The sequence below is a fragment of the Balaenoptera ricei genome, chromosome 8, assembly GCF_028023285.1.
Source record: "Balaenoptera ricei isolate mBalRic1 chromosome 8, mBalRic1.hap2, whole genome shotgun sequence".
Lineage (NCBI taxonomy): Eukaryota > Metazoa > Chordata > Mammalia > Artiodactyla > Balaenopteridae > Balaenoptera > Balaenoptera ricei.
Window position 1 is genome coordinate 73,314,110 of NC_082646.1, and position 16,114 is coordinate 73,330,223.

The following is a 16,114-nucleotide window of genomic DNA, read 5'->3' on the forward strand; positions in this document are numbered from 1 at the left end:
TGTGTGTACAACAAACTATTATTTGCTAACCTATTCATGTATATGTCTGGCTTCTCTGACTATAGCATTCTCTGAAAGCTCACTGGGTACAGAATTAATGCCTCGTGTACTATATTAATTTAGTACAGTGCTAGGCACACAGCTGGTTTCAAATAGGCCCTTACCAACTGACTGACTAATCAATTAACAAAATGGAAAATCTGGCCAGCAGGCTCAAGCTTTGTCTATCGGAAATTACTTTCCTAGAAAGCATTTTTCCTTCCTTTACAGATCAATTGCAAAGTCAAAATTCAAACACTGCAGATTTCACAAACAGGAATGGCTGGCAAGTACTGGGCTTTACAAATAATGAATGTGCACATCAAAACAAAAGTTGTAGATATTTGTAAAAGTACACACATGCAGCTGATACGAGTAGAGATGGCTAAGAACCCCCCCTCCCAGCCCAAGTAAAGAGTTTGAGCTGTTCCTGATAGAGCCCAGCATTGTGGCATGGTTTCCAAATCGCAAGAAGAGTCCTGGAGTAGAGTCTAGCTTTGCCCATTGCAATGGAACTATTTATTTATGTTGTCAAAGCTCCTGTTTGCTGATCCTTTAGACTTTTACAGTATCTATAAATGAAGGCAACGAAGTTTGCTTCATTAGAAGATTAAACCTATAAATTGCACATCTTTTTACATTACCTGTTAGAGATTCTAATCTGGCTTTCTCTACAGGAGGACAATGCTAAAAATAGCATGTCTAGTCTATGCTCCTCAGTTAAATTTGTAAGTATCTTATAGGTTTTACTCAACCTCTTTGAGATTAAGATCAAAATGGCAAATGTTCAAATCACTTACACCACAATGCAGTAGAACATAATTCTTTATAATATGAAATACATACCTGACACATAGCATCATTTCTCTAGGATAATAATATTTACTCTAATTTGGGACTTACTATATGCCAGACATTGTACCAACCACTTTAGATACATTAAGTTATTCAATCTTCAGAAAGGTCTGATGTTGTAGGTATTATTGTCATCCCCATTTTACATATGAGGAAACTGAGGTACACAGAGTTTAAATAAGTTTCCCAAGGGCAAGTGGAGAGTTCAGAGGAATAAGAATTGCTATGCACTAGTTCCTAGAGCCAGGAAGAAGCAGAGCTAGTATTTGAGCCAGAACAGTCTGGCTCCAGAATTTACATTCTTAACCACTACACTATACAGCCTCTAAGAAATTTGTAGGCGCTAATTGAGAGGTATGTGTAATGGTGAAAAGGAAATATGTTTCACATAAGCCTGGTCTAAATCTCAGCTCTGCTATCTACTAGCTGTGTGGACTTGGACAAATTATTTAACATCTCTGAATATTGTGTTTTTCAACCTCATAGAGAGGATGATAGTGCCTATCTTATAAGTTTGTTGTATCTGCAATAATCTGTATAATTCACTCAGCATAAGTAAGTATTCAATAATTTACCATTATTGTTACTCAAAAAGTAGCCCCCAATTTTAATAGTTTTTAGTATCTGCATAATTCTCTATTAGCTCACAAGTAAATTACTGAATAAGCTTCAAATAAATTGGAAATACATTACATTTGGCCATAGTTCTTTGGGAAAAGACATTGTTGTAGCTATATGTACCCTAATAAGTATCATCTTAACGTTAATAGTACTCCTATCAGGATTATTACAGAACTCTGATACTTAATCTATCAATTGAAGGGGTTAAATCCAAGGTTAGAGCTAACATTACTCCATTTCATATATTGATAAATTCATTTCATAATAGCTAAGTAAAAAAAAAAAAAACGTAACTCACTAAATTTCCAGTTGTATCATCAGTAAAATGCATGACAATGTTGAGCAATATATGTAATTTTATTGGCTTGAAAGTTATGCACATCTTTTCAAAATCAGCTATAAAAATTGACCTCACCCCCATTCCCTCAAGAAGTCAATAGCAAGCTTTGAATTTCTTGTTTGTCTTTCCCTCTTGTAAATAACCTCATATCTAATGAAGATCAGTTTGCAAAGATGAATCCCAGGGAGTTAATAATCTATCAAATACAACTACTTAAAAGAGAATATGAATCCTTAAGTGGAAATAATACCTGGCTTTATGTAGCAAGTGTTATCAAAACTGGGCAGAGGATAATACTCAGCATTGGAGATTAAAGAATAAGATATTCTGGCCATTGCCTGCACATCCGTAGCCCTATTCCACAGTCTAAAATGAGCCTTCCACAAAGGACCTCTACGCCATCAGAATCCTTACTCTCTAAATTTCAAAGCTCCTTTTATGCTACTGTATACCACAACAAAATACATTATTTTCTCTAGGTTCTAGGAGCTCTTCCTCAAAGGGCACAGTCCTACTGACAACTGTGCAGAATAGGACTATGAGGCATATTTTGGAGCAGTGTTGTAAAGACAATTCCTCAGTCATTTGGCATGACAGAGGCAGAGACCTGACTTAATCCTTTGCTCTTGCTCACCTTTCAGTAGCCATAGGACCTCTTGAAGCCTCGATTTCTTTATCTTATTTAGAGGATTATGTACTTTGTATACCGAAAACACCTCGTATACAGTAGGCATTCAATAAGTGGTAGATGCTATTGAGTTGTTTTAGAGTTTCATTTTACATGCATTGTTATGTGTTGAGGTATTTCGGTCCAGAGCTGTTATCAATGTGCCCTTTGGTAAAGGGGACTAAATTAAATAGAATTACTGCATCTCATATTTTCAAGTAAGTATCAGGGAACTAAAATGGTACCTTTGATAATCTTCCAGACTATGGCAAAAGAGACCCACTAAGCAACACAGGGGGCATGACTGAGAGAAGGGTGGGAATGACAAAACATCTCAAATTTAAACTTTTGATTCTCCGTTCAAAAGAGACTATATACATTTTCAGAGATAGACTAACAGGATTAAAAGAAGACACTACACAGTCTTAAATTTATATTTTGTTACCTACAACTATACTTCCTAGAGTGCACTGTGACTTGGTATATTTCATCAATTCTCTAATTAGCATGTGAGTAGCCCGATGATATTGTATTGTACTTTTGGTGTTAAAGGCATTACTTTTTAAAATGCAAACATTTGTAACACAGAAGAATTTGATATCCTATTTTGGCATGTCTTCATCTGTTGATACACTGGGATCCTCAAATAACAAAGTGATTTAAGCCTCACTTTACCTCGAAAAGGTTCTGCCACAGTGTAAAGAAATTCATTGATTATCTAGTGTGATACAAAATATAGTTTTACTCTGATAGTAAATCCATATTTAATCGTAATAATAATGACAGGAATTCACTTTTATTGATATTGTACTAAGCATTATACAGAGTACTTTTAAAAGCACTGCCTCATTGAATCCTCTCAACAATCGTATGAGATAGGTACTATTATTCGTTTCACTTCACACATGAGAAAACAGAAGCTTAGAAAAGTTAAATAACTTGCCCAAATAGGTCGCACAGTGTCTGAAACTCAGTGGTCAAACGCCGAAGCCGATGCTCCTCCCCAGAACACTCTAGCGTATTGTATAGTGACCCAGACTGCTTTCATTGGCCTATTTTTGTTGTGTGTTTTTTTTTGTATTCTGACTATTTACTTTTCCAAATTAGTTGTATGTTTTTAAACACATGCTTCTGAAACCAGCCTTGTGTTTCATGAGGTTATTTTCTGAGTGTCCTTAAAAATAAATGGTTCTTTACTCCTCCTTTAAGGCATCTCTTTCCTTCACCTCCAAGCGAAGCTTTCTTGTTTCCCTGGCACAGCACAGCGCCTCAATTCCCCTTCCAGTTAACAGTGAACACAGCTTCCTTTTTGCTTCCTCCACTTCTCTCTCTCAAGCCCTTTCCCAAGTGTCTCCCCAGTTTGATGCCAGCTGACTCAGGCCACTGCCTCCAGACGGCCCTCTGGTTTGCCACCCCTGTGCTGCTAGGTCTGAGTATGCTGGAACCTACAGACATCTGCACCCCGCTCTGCTGACCACTGTGGTTACAAGAGGCCTCTTTCGAGTGCAGACAGCCAGTCAGCCAAGTCGAAATTTATACCAGAAATCTATTACCTAATTTTTAAACAAAATGACATGAAATCAGACTTGAAGATATCAAAAACATGTCTAGTTTCTGATTTAAGCAAGAAAATCCACATTGTTACTGCTTCTACCACAGAATAATTTACTGCAACAGGAGTTCTGGATCTTATGCCAAAAATGAGGTCCTCTAACCAATGTCAAGGCCAATTATCTTGTGGTAAATCCCACAACAAAAGCAGACTATTGTGATTAGAGTCAGAAGCACCACCCAGAGAAGCTGGAAAGCTTCTGGGGATTTCTTAAGGTTAGTTTTTACTCTTTTTTTCTCCCTGTGTGTCTGCTTAAATAAACTACCAGAAACTCTGTGTGTGGGCACTGGACATCCTAGATTAGTCTGAGAGACAATGAAAGGGGTTATCATTTGGGAGTGATCTGTCGCCTGTTTGTTTTGATTTGAGCAGAAGCCATGCTGCAAGGCTGTGCGCTTGTGACAGGCCCCTTCGGTGTGTCACAACCTCTTCCCTTCCCTCATCTCCTTCCCCAAAACACTGCCAGTAGCCGTCCTGTGGTTTCCTACCGCAGGACAGCCCAGGTGGTTCAATGCAGGAACACTTACCCCACGGTAAAGAACTGCCTCATCTCCTGTCTCCGAGATCTCATCAGTTGCTTATACTCCCCAATCCGGAGCTTTTTGCCATCAACAATGCAGGTGCGTTTCGGTCGAGGTTTGTATTTATAGTTCGGGTACTTCTCTAAGTGGATCTTGCTTAGCCGGGCCTGCTCCTCATAATAAGGTTGCTTCTCTTGGTTGGACATGGATTTCCAGCGAGACCCTAGACATAAAAATAGCCTTAAGTACCCAAGTGGTCAAGGCAACGTACTCCTGGCAAATAACTAGATATACCTTCCCACCACTTCACTCACCCGTGCTCTGAGTAGCGCCTATGACCACATACCATCGAGCCACACAACTAGTGTTTTAGACTATAGAGCAAAGAATAATTTGGATGTGATACATTTATTATATTATTTCTCTCAATAACTTAAAGCTGATGCTACAATAAGTATATTGCTTTAAAACATGTCTTTGCTGCTTAAGATCGTCTCCTACACCAAGGTCGTTTCCCCATCCATCTGCCTAGGGTTAAAAACCTAAACTTCCTAAGTACACTTTGGAGTATGATAGAATTCTCAGGAAAAACTCTCTTGGTTCCAGAAATTCAAACATCTCCCACCTTTAGTGAAGCTGTCCTTTGATAAGATGTTAGCAGATGTTGATATTCTTCCAAATATAAAAACCTAAGGTGCACACTGTATCCCCTGGCCTAGGGTAATTAAAAAGCCTACACTCTACTTAAGAAGTTATAGCTTTAGAACCGGAAGGTACAGTGGAATTATATATATATATATATATATATATATATATATATATATATATATATATATATATATACCATTTTCAAGTACTATAAACATTCATTCAAAACCATACCAATGAATGTACAAAAATTTTTAATATGGTTTATACAGGAAGAAGGAAAAGTATTCACTCCTCTAATATTGTTTATAAAGAATTATCTAAACACTTGACGAAGAAGGGATGTGTTTTTTTACGTGTATCAAATTGCATTTTTGTGTCTCGCTGGTGAATAAAGCGGTAACAGCTGTGCTGACTGGATGTCAGCTATTCTTCAGTGGAGATTTTTCATACATAAACAAATGGAAAAGTTGTACAAATATTCTCTGCAGCCAGCAATATCCTGGTCTGTTTTAATAGCACATCCATTCCTGTTTTTCCTGATTGTTGTGCAAAAGTTGTGTAGAGAGTCTACATGGACAAGCTTCTCTGTGTTCGGGTGGCTCCCAGCAGCTTAAAGCCCCAGTTAAGGTTTTTGGTGCTCTTAAAATTCTTGTGCTTAAAAGTTTACATTTTAATGAATATACTTACTATACTCTTAATTTTTTTCATGAATGCCCACCAATAATATAGATTCCCCACAGATGCCAAAATGGAAACAGAGAGGTTCTGTGCCCATTGGAGAGCTTACTCATACTGCTAATAAAATGGCCAAAAAGGGAAAATTTCAAAGTTAGATATCAAAATTTAGGGACAGAGAAATAATGATTTTCTTTTGAATGTCTATTAATTAGAAAAAATTTTAATATATATATTAGGACCATTTTGGTTTGAAAGGTATTTAAATTTATAAGAATAATGCCCCTATGTATATCTCTGAAACTCTAAAAATAAAACCCCACTTACCTGTAATGACATTTAGTATCCATCTTGAAATTCAAAAGTCAAAAAGAAAAAAAGGAAAAACTTGTATTTTAACATTTCAACACTATTTGATCTTACGTATCTTTAAAATTTTCTTAGGGGTTGCTGCCTCAAAATGTCTCAGAATCAAGTTAAATTATTTATACAGTGACAAAACATGTGTATTTGTGTATGTCCAGATCATTGATATTTACTCAGGTTAAATATTTATTGCTTTTGAACAAAACATTTAAAAAATGAAAACCACAGTTTAAGTCTCTAATGTTTTTCGGCTTCTTAAACGGCTGCCTTTGAGATTTTGTCACATCATGACAGCTTAAGTAGAACAGTGCCTTCTGTGTTTTTTCTTTTTAAAGAGGAAACATGTTGACTGTAATGCTGCATGTTGAATAAAATACGTTCAATATGTTAAGCACAATAGTTCCAAACTGTATAATCTGCACTAGGCAAGCTTTACACTAATAGAACAAGGCTTGAGTTTAATCCGGAGAAACGGGAGAATCACTCTGGCAAGTTACCACAAAATGGGCCTCTGCCCTGTGGTCTCTGTGTTCAACTCACTGCTATGAAATTTGAACTAGTCATATCTTATTAAAGTAAATGTAGTTTTATTTTACAAGTTTTAAAGTTATCATTAGAGGCACTGTTCTACACTCCATAAATTTCACACTATTTGGGGGCTCACCCCTAGCCCTTGGTGAGTTCTTTCAGAGGGACATATGAGCCCAAGAATTCTAAAGCAGAAAACTGTAGGGTCTATGAGTGTTTCCAGGGTTTCACAGCAACTTACGGATTTTAAAAGACTGAATTAAGAAAAGGAGGTAAAGCTTGTCTCCATGATTCTTATTTTGCAGTGACCTTTCAGAGTTGCCCTATTAACACATACAATAAATAGTTTTGTCTCTAAAATAAGTTTTTAGTCAGTCCTGCCCTGGCACCTGGTGGATGTACTAACTCCTAAACCTAAATGCTACGGTGCAGGGTGGGGAATGCAGAGATGATGACAGTCTCCTGGGGCAGCTTGCTGAGCTCCACCTAACTTCCGCAAACCACAGTCTCCCTTAGGTGTCACATTAGGCCCCTTCTTTCCGCTCGTTAGAAGATCAGCATCGGCGGCTGCACTCACCTAAGATTTTGCTAATGTTGGAGTTATGCATGTCAGGAAAGGCCTGAAGGATTTTCCTCCTCTCATCCTTCGCCCAAACCATGAATGCATTCATTGGTCGCTTGATGTGTGGCTCACTGCTGGCCCGGCCACGGGCATCCCTGTAGACTCGTGCTTCAGCCACAGTGGCACCTCCTGTTGGCCAACAATAATACTGCTGTAGTTTAGCTGCAGAGCCATTCATTGCTTTACTTCCTGTAATGTCAGGGCAGGAAGAACAAGATGGGTGCAAAGCATTATTATCTGGAGACTGTTAACATAGCTTGCCACCTGGTTCAGCTGTTTTCCCTAGGCCCTTCTCTTCTTTTTAAATGAACTCTTGGAAGCAGAAGACAGTTTTAGATGACAGTTCTACAGGCTCTTCTGAGGTAGGCCTCAAAGACACACTGGGCAGAATTAATTTTGCATGTTTTTATATACCTAGTACATTTTTACTACAATCAATTCCAGGTAGCCTTTCCTGCGTGATTTCTCCCTTCAAAAGCAGGCTCTTACCTATCATTTTAGCCTCATTTGACAAACATTGCAGCCACTTCAAACTATCTCTTACCCCAAATAGAACTCTCTTCCACAGTACTGTGCCTTGGCCAGTGCTCCCCTCACTGCCTGGAAGCCCCTTCTACTTCTTCATGCTAAATCCCACTCATTCTTTAAGGCCTATTCAAATGTGGTGTGTTTCATGAATTAATTAGTAATCCAATGATAACTATTAACTGAGCAATTACTATGCGTTAGGCTTTATGCCAGGTGCTAGGTATACAAAAGTGAATAAAACAGCACCTGCTTTTAAAGGAGCTCACAGTTCAGGGAGGAGACAGACCCCAAACAGACAATTGTAACAGAGTGTATGGTAAGTGCTCTAATACTGAAGTAAACAGGGCATCAAGAGGGTGCCAGCAGACGGGAGAGTGAGCTAATGCCTCCTAGGAGAGGTGACATCTAAGCTGAGTCTTAGAGGATGAATAGGAATTAGCACGTGAATTGGGGGGGGGGGCAGTAAAGACCGGATGGGAAGGGTAATTCAAGCCAAAGGAAGGGCATTTGCAATGATGCCTCCCAGGATGCATTCATTCCTCTTTCTTTTAATGTTACGTGCTCCAAAGAAGTTACTTGCTTATGTGGCTATCTCTCTCTAACATTTCCATTCCATCCCCAGGAATATGAGGCCCCTAAAGTTAGTGTTTATGTTGCACTCATTTTTGTATCCCCAGGGTTTTCCATGTAATAGATACTCAAATACTTATTAAGTAAAGGATTGTTCAGTTTTCAACTCATATGCAAAAGTAGTAGACTAAAAGGCAGGCATTTCAAGGGTCCTGATATATTTTTCTGCTGTGTGAGGGTAGTTCTTTAACATCCCCTATGAAACTATGTCTAAATTCCTGACATTTTATAGTTTCCAAAGAAGTGACCATAGTAACCTACTAGATTGAAACCTTCTTGAGGATATGGCAGGAACTGGCTCTCCTTCACTGCTGTATCCCTAGGTTCCAATAAAGCACATGGCATACAGAGTTTCAGTTAGTAAAATACATTCAATTAATGAATGGTTGAATAAATGAATCAATGAATGAACATAGCTCTTGCTTGCTTTCATACCCCCTACCAGCATGATACACTGATGTGTGCTTTACAGGTGGCAACTACTATATATCTCCCTATAGATTGAGAACCCCTATAGTTAAATGTAAAGTTGGACTGATGGCCTCAGCCAGGGCTTCTACTGCACAAACAGGAAAGTCTACTCCCAAAAGTTTAGAAGCAAAATATACATTAAAACCTACATCTACACCTACATTTTGGAAAAAGTAAATCCTCTCAGCTCAGTGGAGTGATTATACAGGAACAACATGACCCAATCCATCTCTGCCTTTCTACTCTATTTCTAGCTACCTTGATTAACTAGAAATTTGTTTGTGTCAAAGCTAGAAATAAATTAGAACATTAAAGTGCACTATTATTTGACAAATATGGTCATCGTTTATTGCAAACAAAAGACAGAATAAAAGGGCTGAACTGGCTAATATTGTCAATTCTTTTCTGAACATGAAGGGCAGAGGGGCCCATTTCTGAAGACCGTGCAAAATAAAATATTTTATAAACAGCCTTTCTTTTAGGCCGACTAGACAGACTGATCCCTTACATGAAAAGTCTCAGATCCCAAGATGCATAACTAATATGCTACCTTTTTGCCACCATACCCACAGTACATTAATTTCATTTAAAATGCACTGACCATACAGGATAAATTGATTTCACTTTATATGGGTTTGACAGCCATGTTTATTGTGCAGTGAAATGTAGTGTAGCTTCCAGCTGACAATATCCATCAACACAGGGCAAAATGCTGACTGCTGGGCCAGATGAAGGCATACATTACTCTGGAAGTGAAACACTCATTCAGATACGATAGTGTCTTCTCCTAAGGATCACCATGGTAATTTATGATGCCCTCAGTGCCATTACTTTACAACTGACATGAATTCAGCAATTTATATACTTGCATGCATACATATAAAAGGAGACAGGCTTGTGGAGAATGTCAGATGCAAAAACATTTCAATATTATTCTAAGTTAACGACTATGCTACAGGTGATTAACATTTGAGATCTGCTTTTACTGTCATAGCTTTTCTTCACCTCTAGCAACACCAAATAGCCAGCTTCCATTTATTTATTCACTTACAAGATGTATTTCATTGTTAACGGCAGTTTTAATCTCCTACAGACTGATCATCGTAGATTTTTAGACTCTGGTTTTAGTAGATCTTCTACTCCATACCAATTGATTCTCCCAGACATGTCCATACCTAACCCAATCTCTCTCCCTCTCATTCCATACTGTAGTCTTAACATATCCTTCCTACTCACTTCTACCTGACTAAATTCCACCCTCTCCAAGGAATAGAGTTCAGGTCCCACCCTACCAACTGTCCTACACTGACCTTGTCTGTCCTCCCATAGTACATATTATTTACATGACACTGACACTGAATTAATTACACAGCAGATCTCTAGTCTCACAAGAAATACTCCCAGAAATTGAGAAATTCAAGTACAGTACATAGTATAAAAATGTGAATTAAGAAAGGGAAAACAGAAAACACCAGGGTGTATGCACATGTTTTTTTTCTTGTCTCCTTTTCTCTCTCCCAAGCAGAGTCAACTGCAAAATGAATGGGACATTCCAAGTTGAAACTAGAAATGTTGTATTAATGAACCAAGATTTGGGAAGAAGAAGAGACTTATCCAGAGAGACTAAAAGTTTTGAAACTACTTTTAAATTGGATCTGATATATGATCAGAGTCAGAATTTTAAGAAAATATAAAGGGGCCATAACATCAAAAGAATATTTAGAAAGTGTTCCTTAACTTCCCAAAACTGCTTCATGAAACAAACTGGTGAGGGAATTATTGTTGTAGCAATAAAAATACATATGACTGTATATATGTGTATAAACTCAGAAATTTAAAAAGAGATTGTATTTTAGGAAATCCCTTTTAAACAGATAAGGAAAATTCTATATAATAATATAGAATTATTTTTAAAAGGTATGCTATTAGTCTGAATATTTGAAGCCTAAAATTGACTCTCTGCTATACTTAACTTTAGAATCTACATATCAAATGTGACTTCATGCTGCTCATTTATTTTCAGAAATAACATCAAGTTAAAAAGGGGTGGGGGGGGAGGCAATTCGTTCTAAAGTAACCAATGCTCTGTGTCAGAATCCAGAGTTATCCTACGGAATTGCTCATAATTCTAAGAGGCAGATTCTTTTACTTTTAATAGCAGAGGAGTCATTTGTGAGTTCAATGTTCATAATATGTCTTCTCATGGAAAGCAGTTGGAAGAAGCCTAGACCTACAGCTATGTACTTGGAGACTACTGCTTTCCACCTGACCTAAGAGTCTTTAATTACCAGCAACACCATTCCTAAATAACGGAAGGTCAACAGTACCACACTAGGCAACAAGGGAAAGCACTGGTCCCCTTTACTCCAGGAATTCCTGGTCTCTCTATTTCCCTGAGTTTAATTCATCCTTCATCTCCCATATCACAGTCTGTGTAAAGGCAAACTTTCAGTTAGATGAAAAAAGAAGTCTATGAGGAAAAAACAGAAACTGCCAAGGCAAAAACTTTCTTAGGGATCTGTGATTTAAATGATTGAAAGAGAATACAGAAAGTTGAGTTGTTCCAGGTGGGCTGGAAAGAAGGCCAGTTTAACCATCATAGCCTATGGCAATACTCCTGAACTAATCCTAGAGAGGCCCCCTTCCTGGGTAAATGCCAAGGGTTATGTGAGTGAATGAGTAAGCGTTTTGTGTGGATTTGTGCATATATAAAGTTCTCCCTAAGGAGGAACTCTAGCAAATTCTATAATGTGCTTAGGAATCATTTATTTATGCATCAATTCAGCAAACACTTCTGACAAATTTCAGATGTACCCAGCATTGTGATGGAGTATACAAAGATAAATAACACATGTGCCTTGTTTTTAAGGAATTTGGTCCAGGGTGGGAAACAGATGCATAAATAGAAAATTACAAAACAGTGTAAGTGCTAACATGGGTAATTTCAAGGTACTATGAAAGCAGAGAAGGGAAGCTATTAACGTTGTTGGAGTGGACAGAGATGAATAACGCGGAAGCTTCAGAGAGGAAGTACTGCTTGAGCAGTATCTTAAAGGAAGAGTAAGAATTTACCGGCAGGTATGAGTGTGAAAGTATTCTAGGTTGGAGAATGTGTGAATATAAAGGCACAGAGTTATAACAAAAGCACAGAGGGTTTTAGGGAATAAAAAGAATCTGGCTATGGCTTGAGTTTTTTTTTAAAAAATAGGGGAATACCAAGAGATTAAATTTGGAAAGTAAGTAGGGGCAAGATTGCTAACTACCTTGACTTCAAAGCCAAGAAGTCTTTAAGGTTTTTATTATAAAAAAGCAGGGTAGTGACATGAACAAATGTGTTCTACAAGAGATCAAAATGGAAGCTAAATGAGAAATTACGACTGAATAGTCTCAATGATTACCAGTGAATTGGCAATAAAGAATACCGAAAAATAAGGTGAATAAATACCTCCTCACAGGCCCATTAAAACTTACATTTTGTCAGACAGAATGAATGTAATATAAGTAATATATAGCACAAAAGATTCTCTTCTGGGATCCAGTTCTGGTAATGGCAGAATAACGTATATCAGACTAACTTTCAAGCAGATAATAATTATAAATGCTGGAGAAAATATGAAAAAAACAACCAGTTGAAGGTACTTGAGATCTACCAAAATTAAGAAGAAACTGCAGAGGATTCAATCTTAGAAAGAAAGAAATGTCACTGAGTAAACCCCCTGTTTTCATAGTTTTTCCATGAAGACACTCCCCAGTCTGAGTAGCATGGAGTGGCTAGAATGCAAACAGAAAGTCAGTCTTACTTGGCCTAATGTACCAGAAGAGACAGTTTGAGGCTTCTGAGTGCCTGACACCTGAACTTCACATGTATAGGGATGACTTCAATGATTCTGGTGGAAACCAGGGCTGTATATCTGAAAAATCTGAGCAGAAATTTCAGCTGATGCCCACTGCAAGGGAAACAGAATTTGGAGTTGAATCCTACAAAGTTAGAAAGTATTCATGAAAAATTCAGGCTTTCCACTGAAACCCCAGAGCGCCACTCTTTAGGAATAAAGACTGTATGCCAAGACTAAGGATTCATCTTAGGACTGAAGACAAAACTCAAACAGTCACTACCTAACAGTGCAAAACTAAGCCTCCACAAGTTCAATGTGACCAGCAAGTATTTTAACTGCCTCCTAGCACAAAAATAAACATTCTTAACAGAGGAAGATAATAGAAGCCAGAGTCTCTACAATTTATAATCCACACTGTACAATGTATAATAAAAAAAAAAAAACACTAGTTGTGCAAACACCCAGGAAAATGTGACCCAGAGACACCCCCCCCAAAAAAAAATCAACAGAAAGAAACTGCAATGGCTCAAACAGTGTAATTAGCAAACAAGGACTTTAAAGTAGCCATTAAAAATATGTTCAAGGATATAAAGGAAAAGAATATCATAATTAATGCATAAATGGGGGAACTCAGCAGAGAAATGAAACTATAAAATGAAAAATGGAAATTCTAGAACTGAAAGATGTATTTGAGATGAAAATACACTGAATGGAGTTCATAGCATTTTCAAGTGCAGAATAAAGGGTCAATGACCTTAAAAATACATCAAAAGAAATTAGCTAGTCTCAAAAACAGAAAGAAAAAAAGCTGAAAAAGTAAGCAGAGACTTTGCAATATGTAAAACAATATATCGTCCTAAGTGTAACTGGAGTTCTAGAAAGAGAGGAGAGAGAATCATGACTGAAAAATATTTGAATTAACACGGGCTGAAAATTACCCGAATCTGGTGAGAAACATCACCTTACAGGTTCAAGACATTCAGACAAATGCAGGCAGAATAAATACAAAGAAAACCATACCTAAACACTAGTCAAACTGCTGAAAACCAAAGACAAACGGAAAATGCCAGAGAAAAAGGACACATAATATATACAATGAAACAATAATGCAAATTATGGCTGATTATTCATTAGAAACAATGAAGACTGGAAGCCTATGGAATATCATTAGACTGCTAAAGGAAAAAAAATCAATGTAGTCTTACCCAATGAACATATGCTTCAAAAATGAAAGTAAAATACATTTTCAGACAAAAGCTGAGAGAATGCATTACCTGCAGACCCATACCAAAAGAGACATTCAAGGAAATTATTCAAGATGAAGAGAAATAACATCTGATGGAAACTTAGGTATATAGGAAGAAAAGAAGAGCATTGAAAATGATAAATATGTGACTAAATTAAGAAACTTTTTTTCTTCTCTGGATTTCATAATAAACAGCTGATTGTTTAATGTTTTTAAAAGACAAGGGACTATTTAATACAACATTGCATCATGGGGTTTATAATATATGAAGAGGTAAAACACATGAGAAAAATAGCACACTGGCACAAAGGACAAAGGTAGTAAATGTTAAATGTTGCTTTATTTTATGAGTAGTAGTATAATTTTAACTGTAAGGATATTCAAATTAAGAATGAACAGTGAATCTAGAAAAAACAATTTTTTAAAAAATACAAAGAGGTATAGCTAAAACACCAGTACAGTAATTCAAATGGAAGACTAAAAAGAGGATTCAGAAGGAAACAGTAAAAAGATCAGTGGTTGTAAAGGGGAGTGAGGGATAAATAGGTGAACACAGAGGATTTTGGGGGCAATGAAAACACTCCGTATACCATAATGATAGATACATGTTCTACATTTGTCCAACCCCAAGGAATGTACAACATCAAGAATGAACCCTAATATAAACGATGGATTTGGAGTGGTTATGATGTGTCAACATAGGTTCATCAATTATAACAAGTGTACCACTCTGGTGGGATGTTGATGATGGGAGAGGCTATGCATGTGTGAAGGCAGGGAGCATATGGGAAATCTCTATCTTTCCCTCAGTTTTATTGTGAAACTTAAACTGCCCTAAAAAAAAAAAGTTTTCATAATAGTAGCTTAGAAAAAGGATTCAATTAAGCAAAAGGAAAAAAAGTAATAACAGAAAACCAAAAACTGAGGGAACAAATAGAAAAACAGCAAATTGCAAGACTTAATCCCATCAAAATTAATAATTACATTAAATATAAATGAATCAAATAATCCAGTTAAAATTGGAGATTTTCAGAATGGATAAAGAGTAGAAATCAATGAATAGGAAACAATTTACAAAGCCAAACATTGGTAATCTGAAAAGATCAATAAAATTGATAAACCGCTAGTGAGACTGATCTACAAAAAGGGAAAACAAAAATATCAATATTTGGATTGAAAGAGGGGATATCACTATAGATACTATTCACTTTAAAAGGATAGAAAGCAAATATTGTGAGTAACTTAATTCCAATAAATTTGACAACTTAGATGAAAAGAACAAATTCCTTGAAGGACACAAACTGCTAAAATTCACTCAAGAATACATAAGAAGTCTGAATACTCCTATAGCTAATAAAGAAATTCAATTTATAGCCAACAACCTTCCCACAAAGGAAACTCCAATCTCAAATGGTTTCACTGGTAAATTCTTCCAAACATTTAAGGAAAAACTAATAGTAGTCTTACACAAACTAAGAAAGTAGAGGAAGAAAGAATACTTCCCAAATTCATTTTATGAAGTAACAGCATACCCTGACAGAGATTTGAACATAAGTGCAAAAATTCTTAATATTAGCGAATTAAACCCAGTAATATGTAAAATTGATAATAAAACATGACCAAGTACGATTTATCTCAGGATAAATGAAGTTAAAATGTAATAGTAATTTAATATTTGAAATCAGGCAATGTAATTTAACAAAACAAAGGGGAAAAAACATGATCATCACAATCATCATCACAATCATCACTTTGTTATAAAGCAGAAGCTAACACACCATTGTAAGGCAATTATACTTCAATAAAGATGTTTAAAAAAAAAAAATCACAATAGATTCAGAAGATGGTTTTGACAAAATGCAATACCCATTCATGACAAAAACTCTCAGGAAACTAATAATAGATA

At 36.6% G+C, this 16,114-nt stretch overlaps 1 protein-coding gene across 1 annotated transcript in view; it reads right to left on the minus strand.

The window, feature by feature from the left end:
* SOX6 (SRY-box transcription factor 6) overlaps nucleotides 1-16,114 on the minus strand; it is a 340,990-nt gene that overhangs the window by 10,874 nt on the left and 314,002 nt on the right. Inside the window, exons 10-11 of the mRNA XM_059929925.1 lie at nucleotides 7,453-7,686; nucleotides 4,662-4,878 (exon numbers count right to left, since the gene is read on the minus strand). Of these exons, the coding sequence (XP_059785908.1) occupies nucleotides 4,662-4,878; nucleotides 7,453-7,686 (451 nt within the window). The remainder of the gene's footprint in view (nucleotides 1-4,661; nucleotides 4,879-7,452; nucleotides 7,687-16,114) is intronic.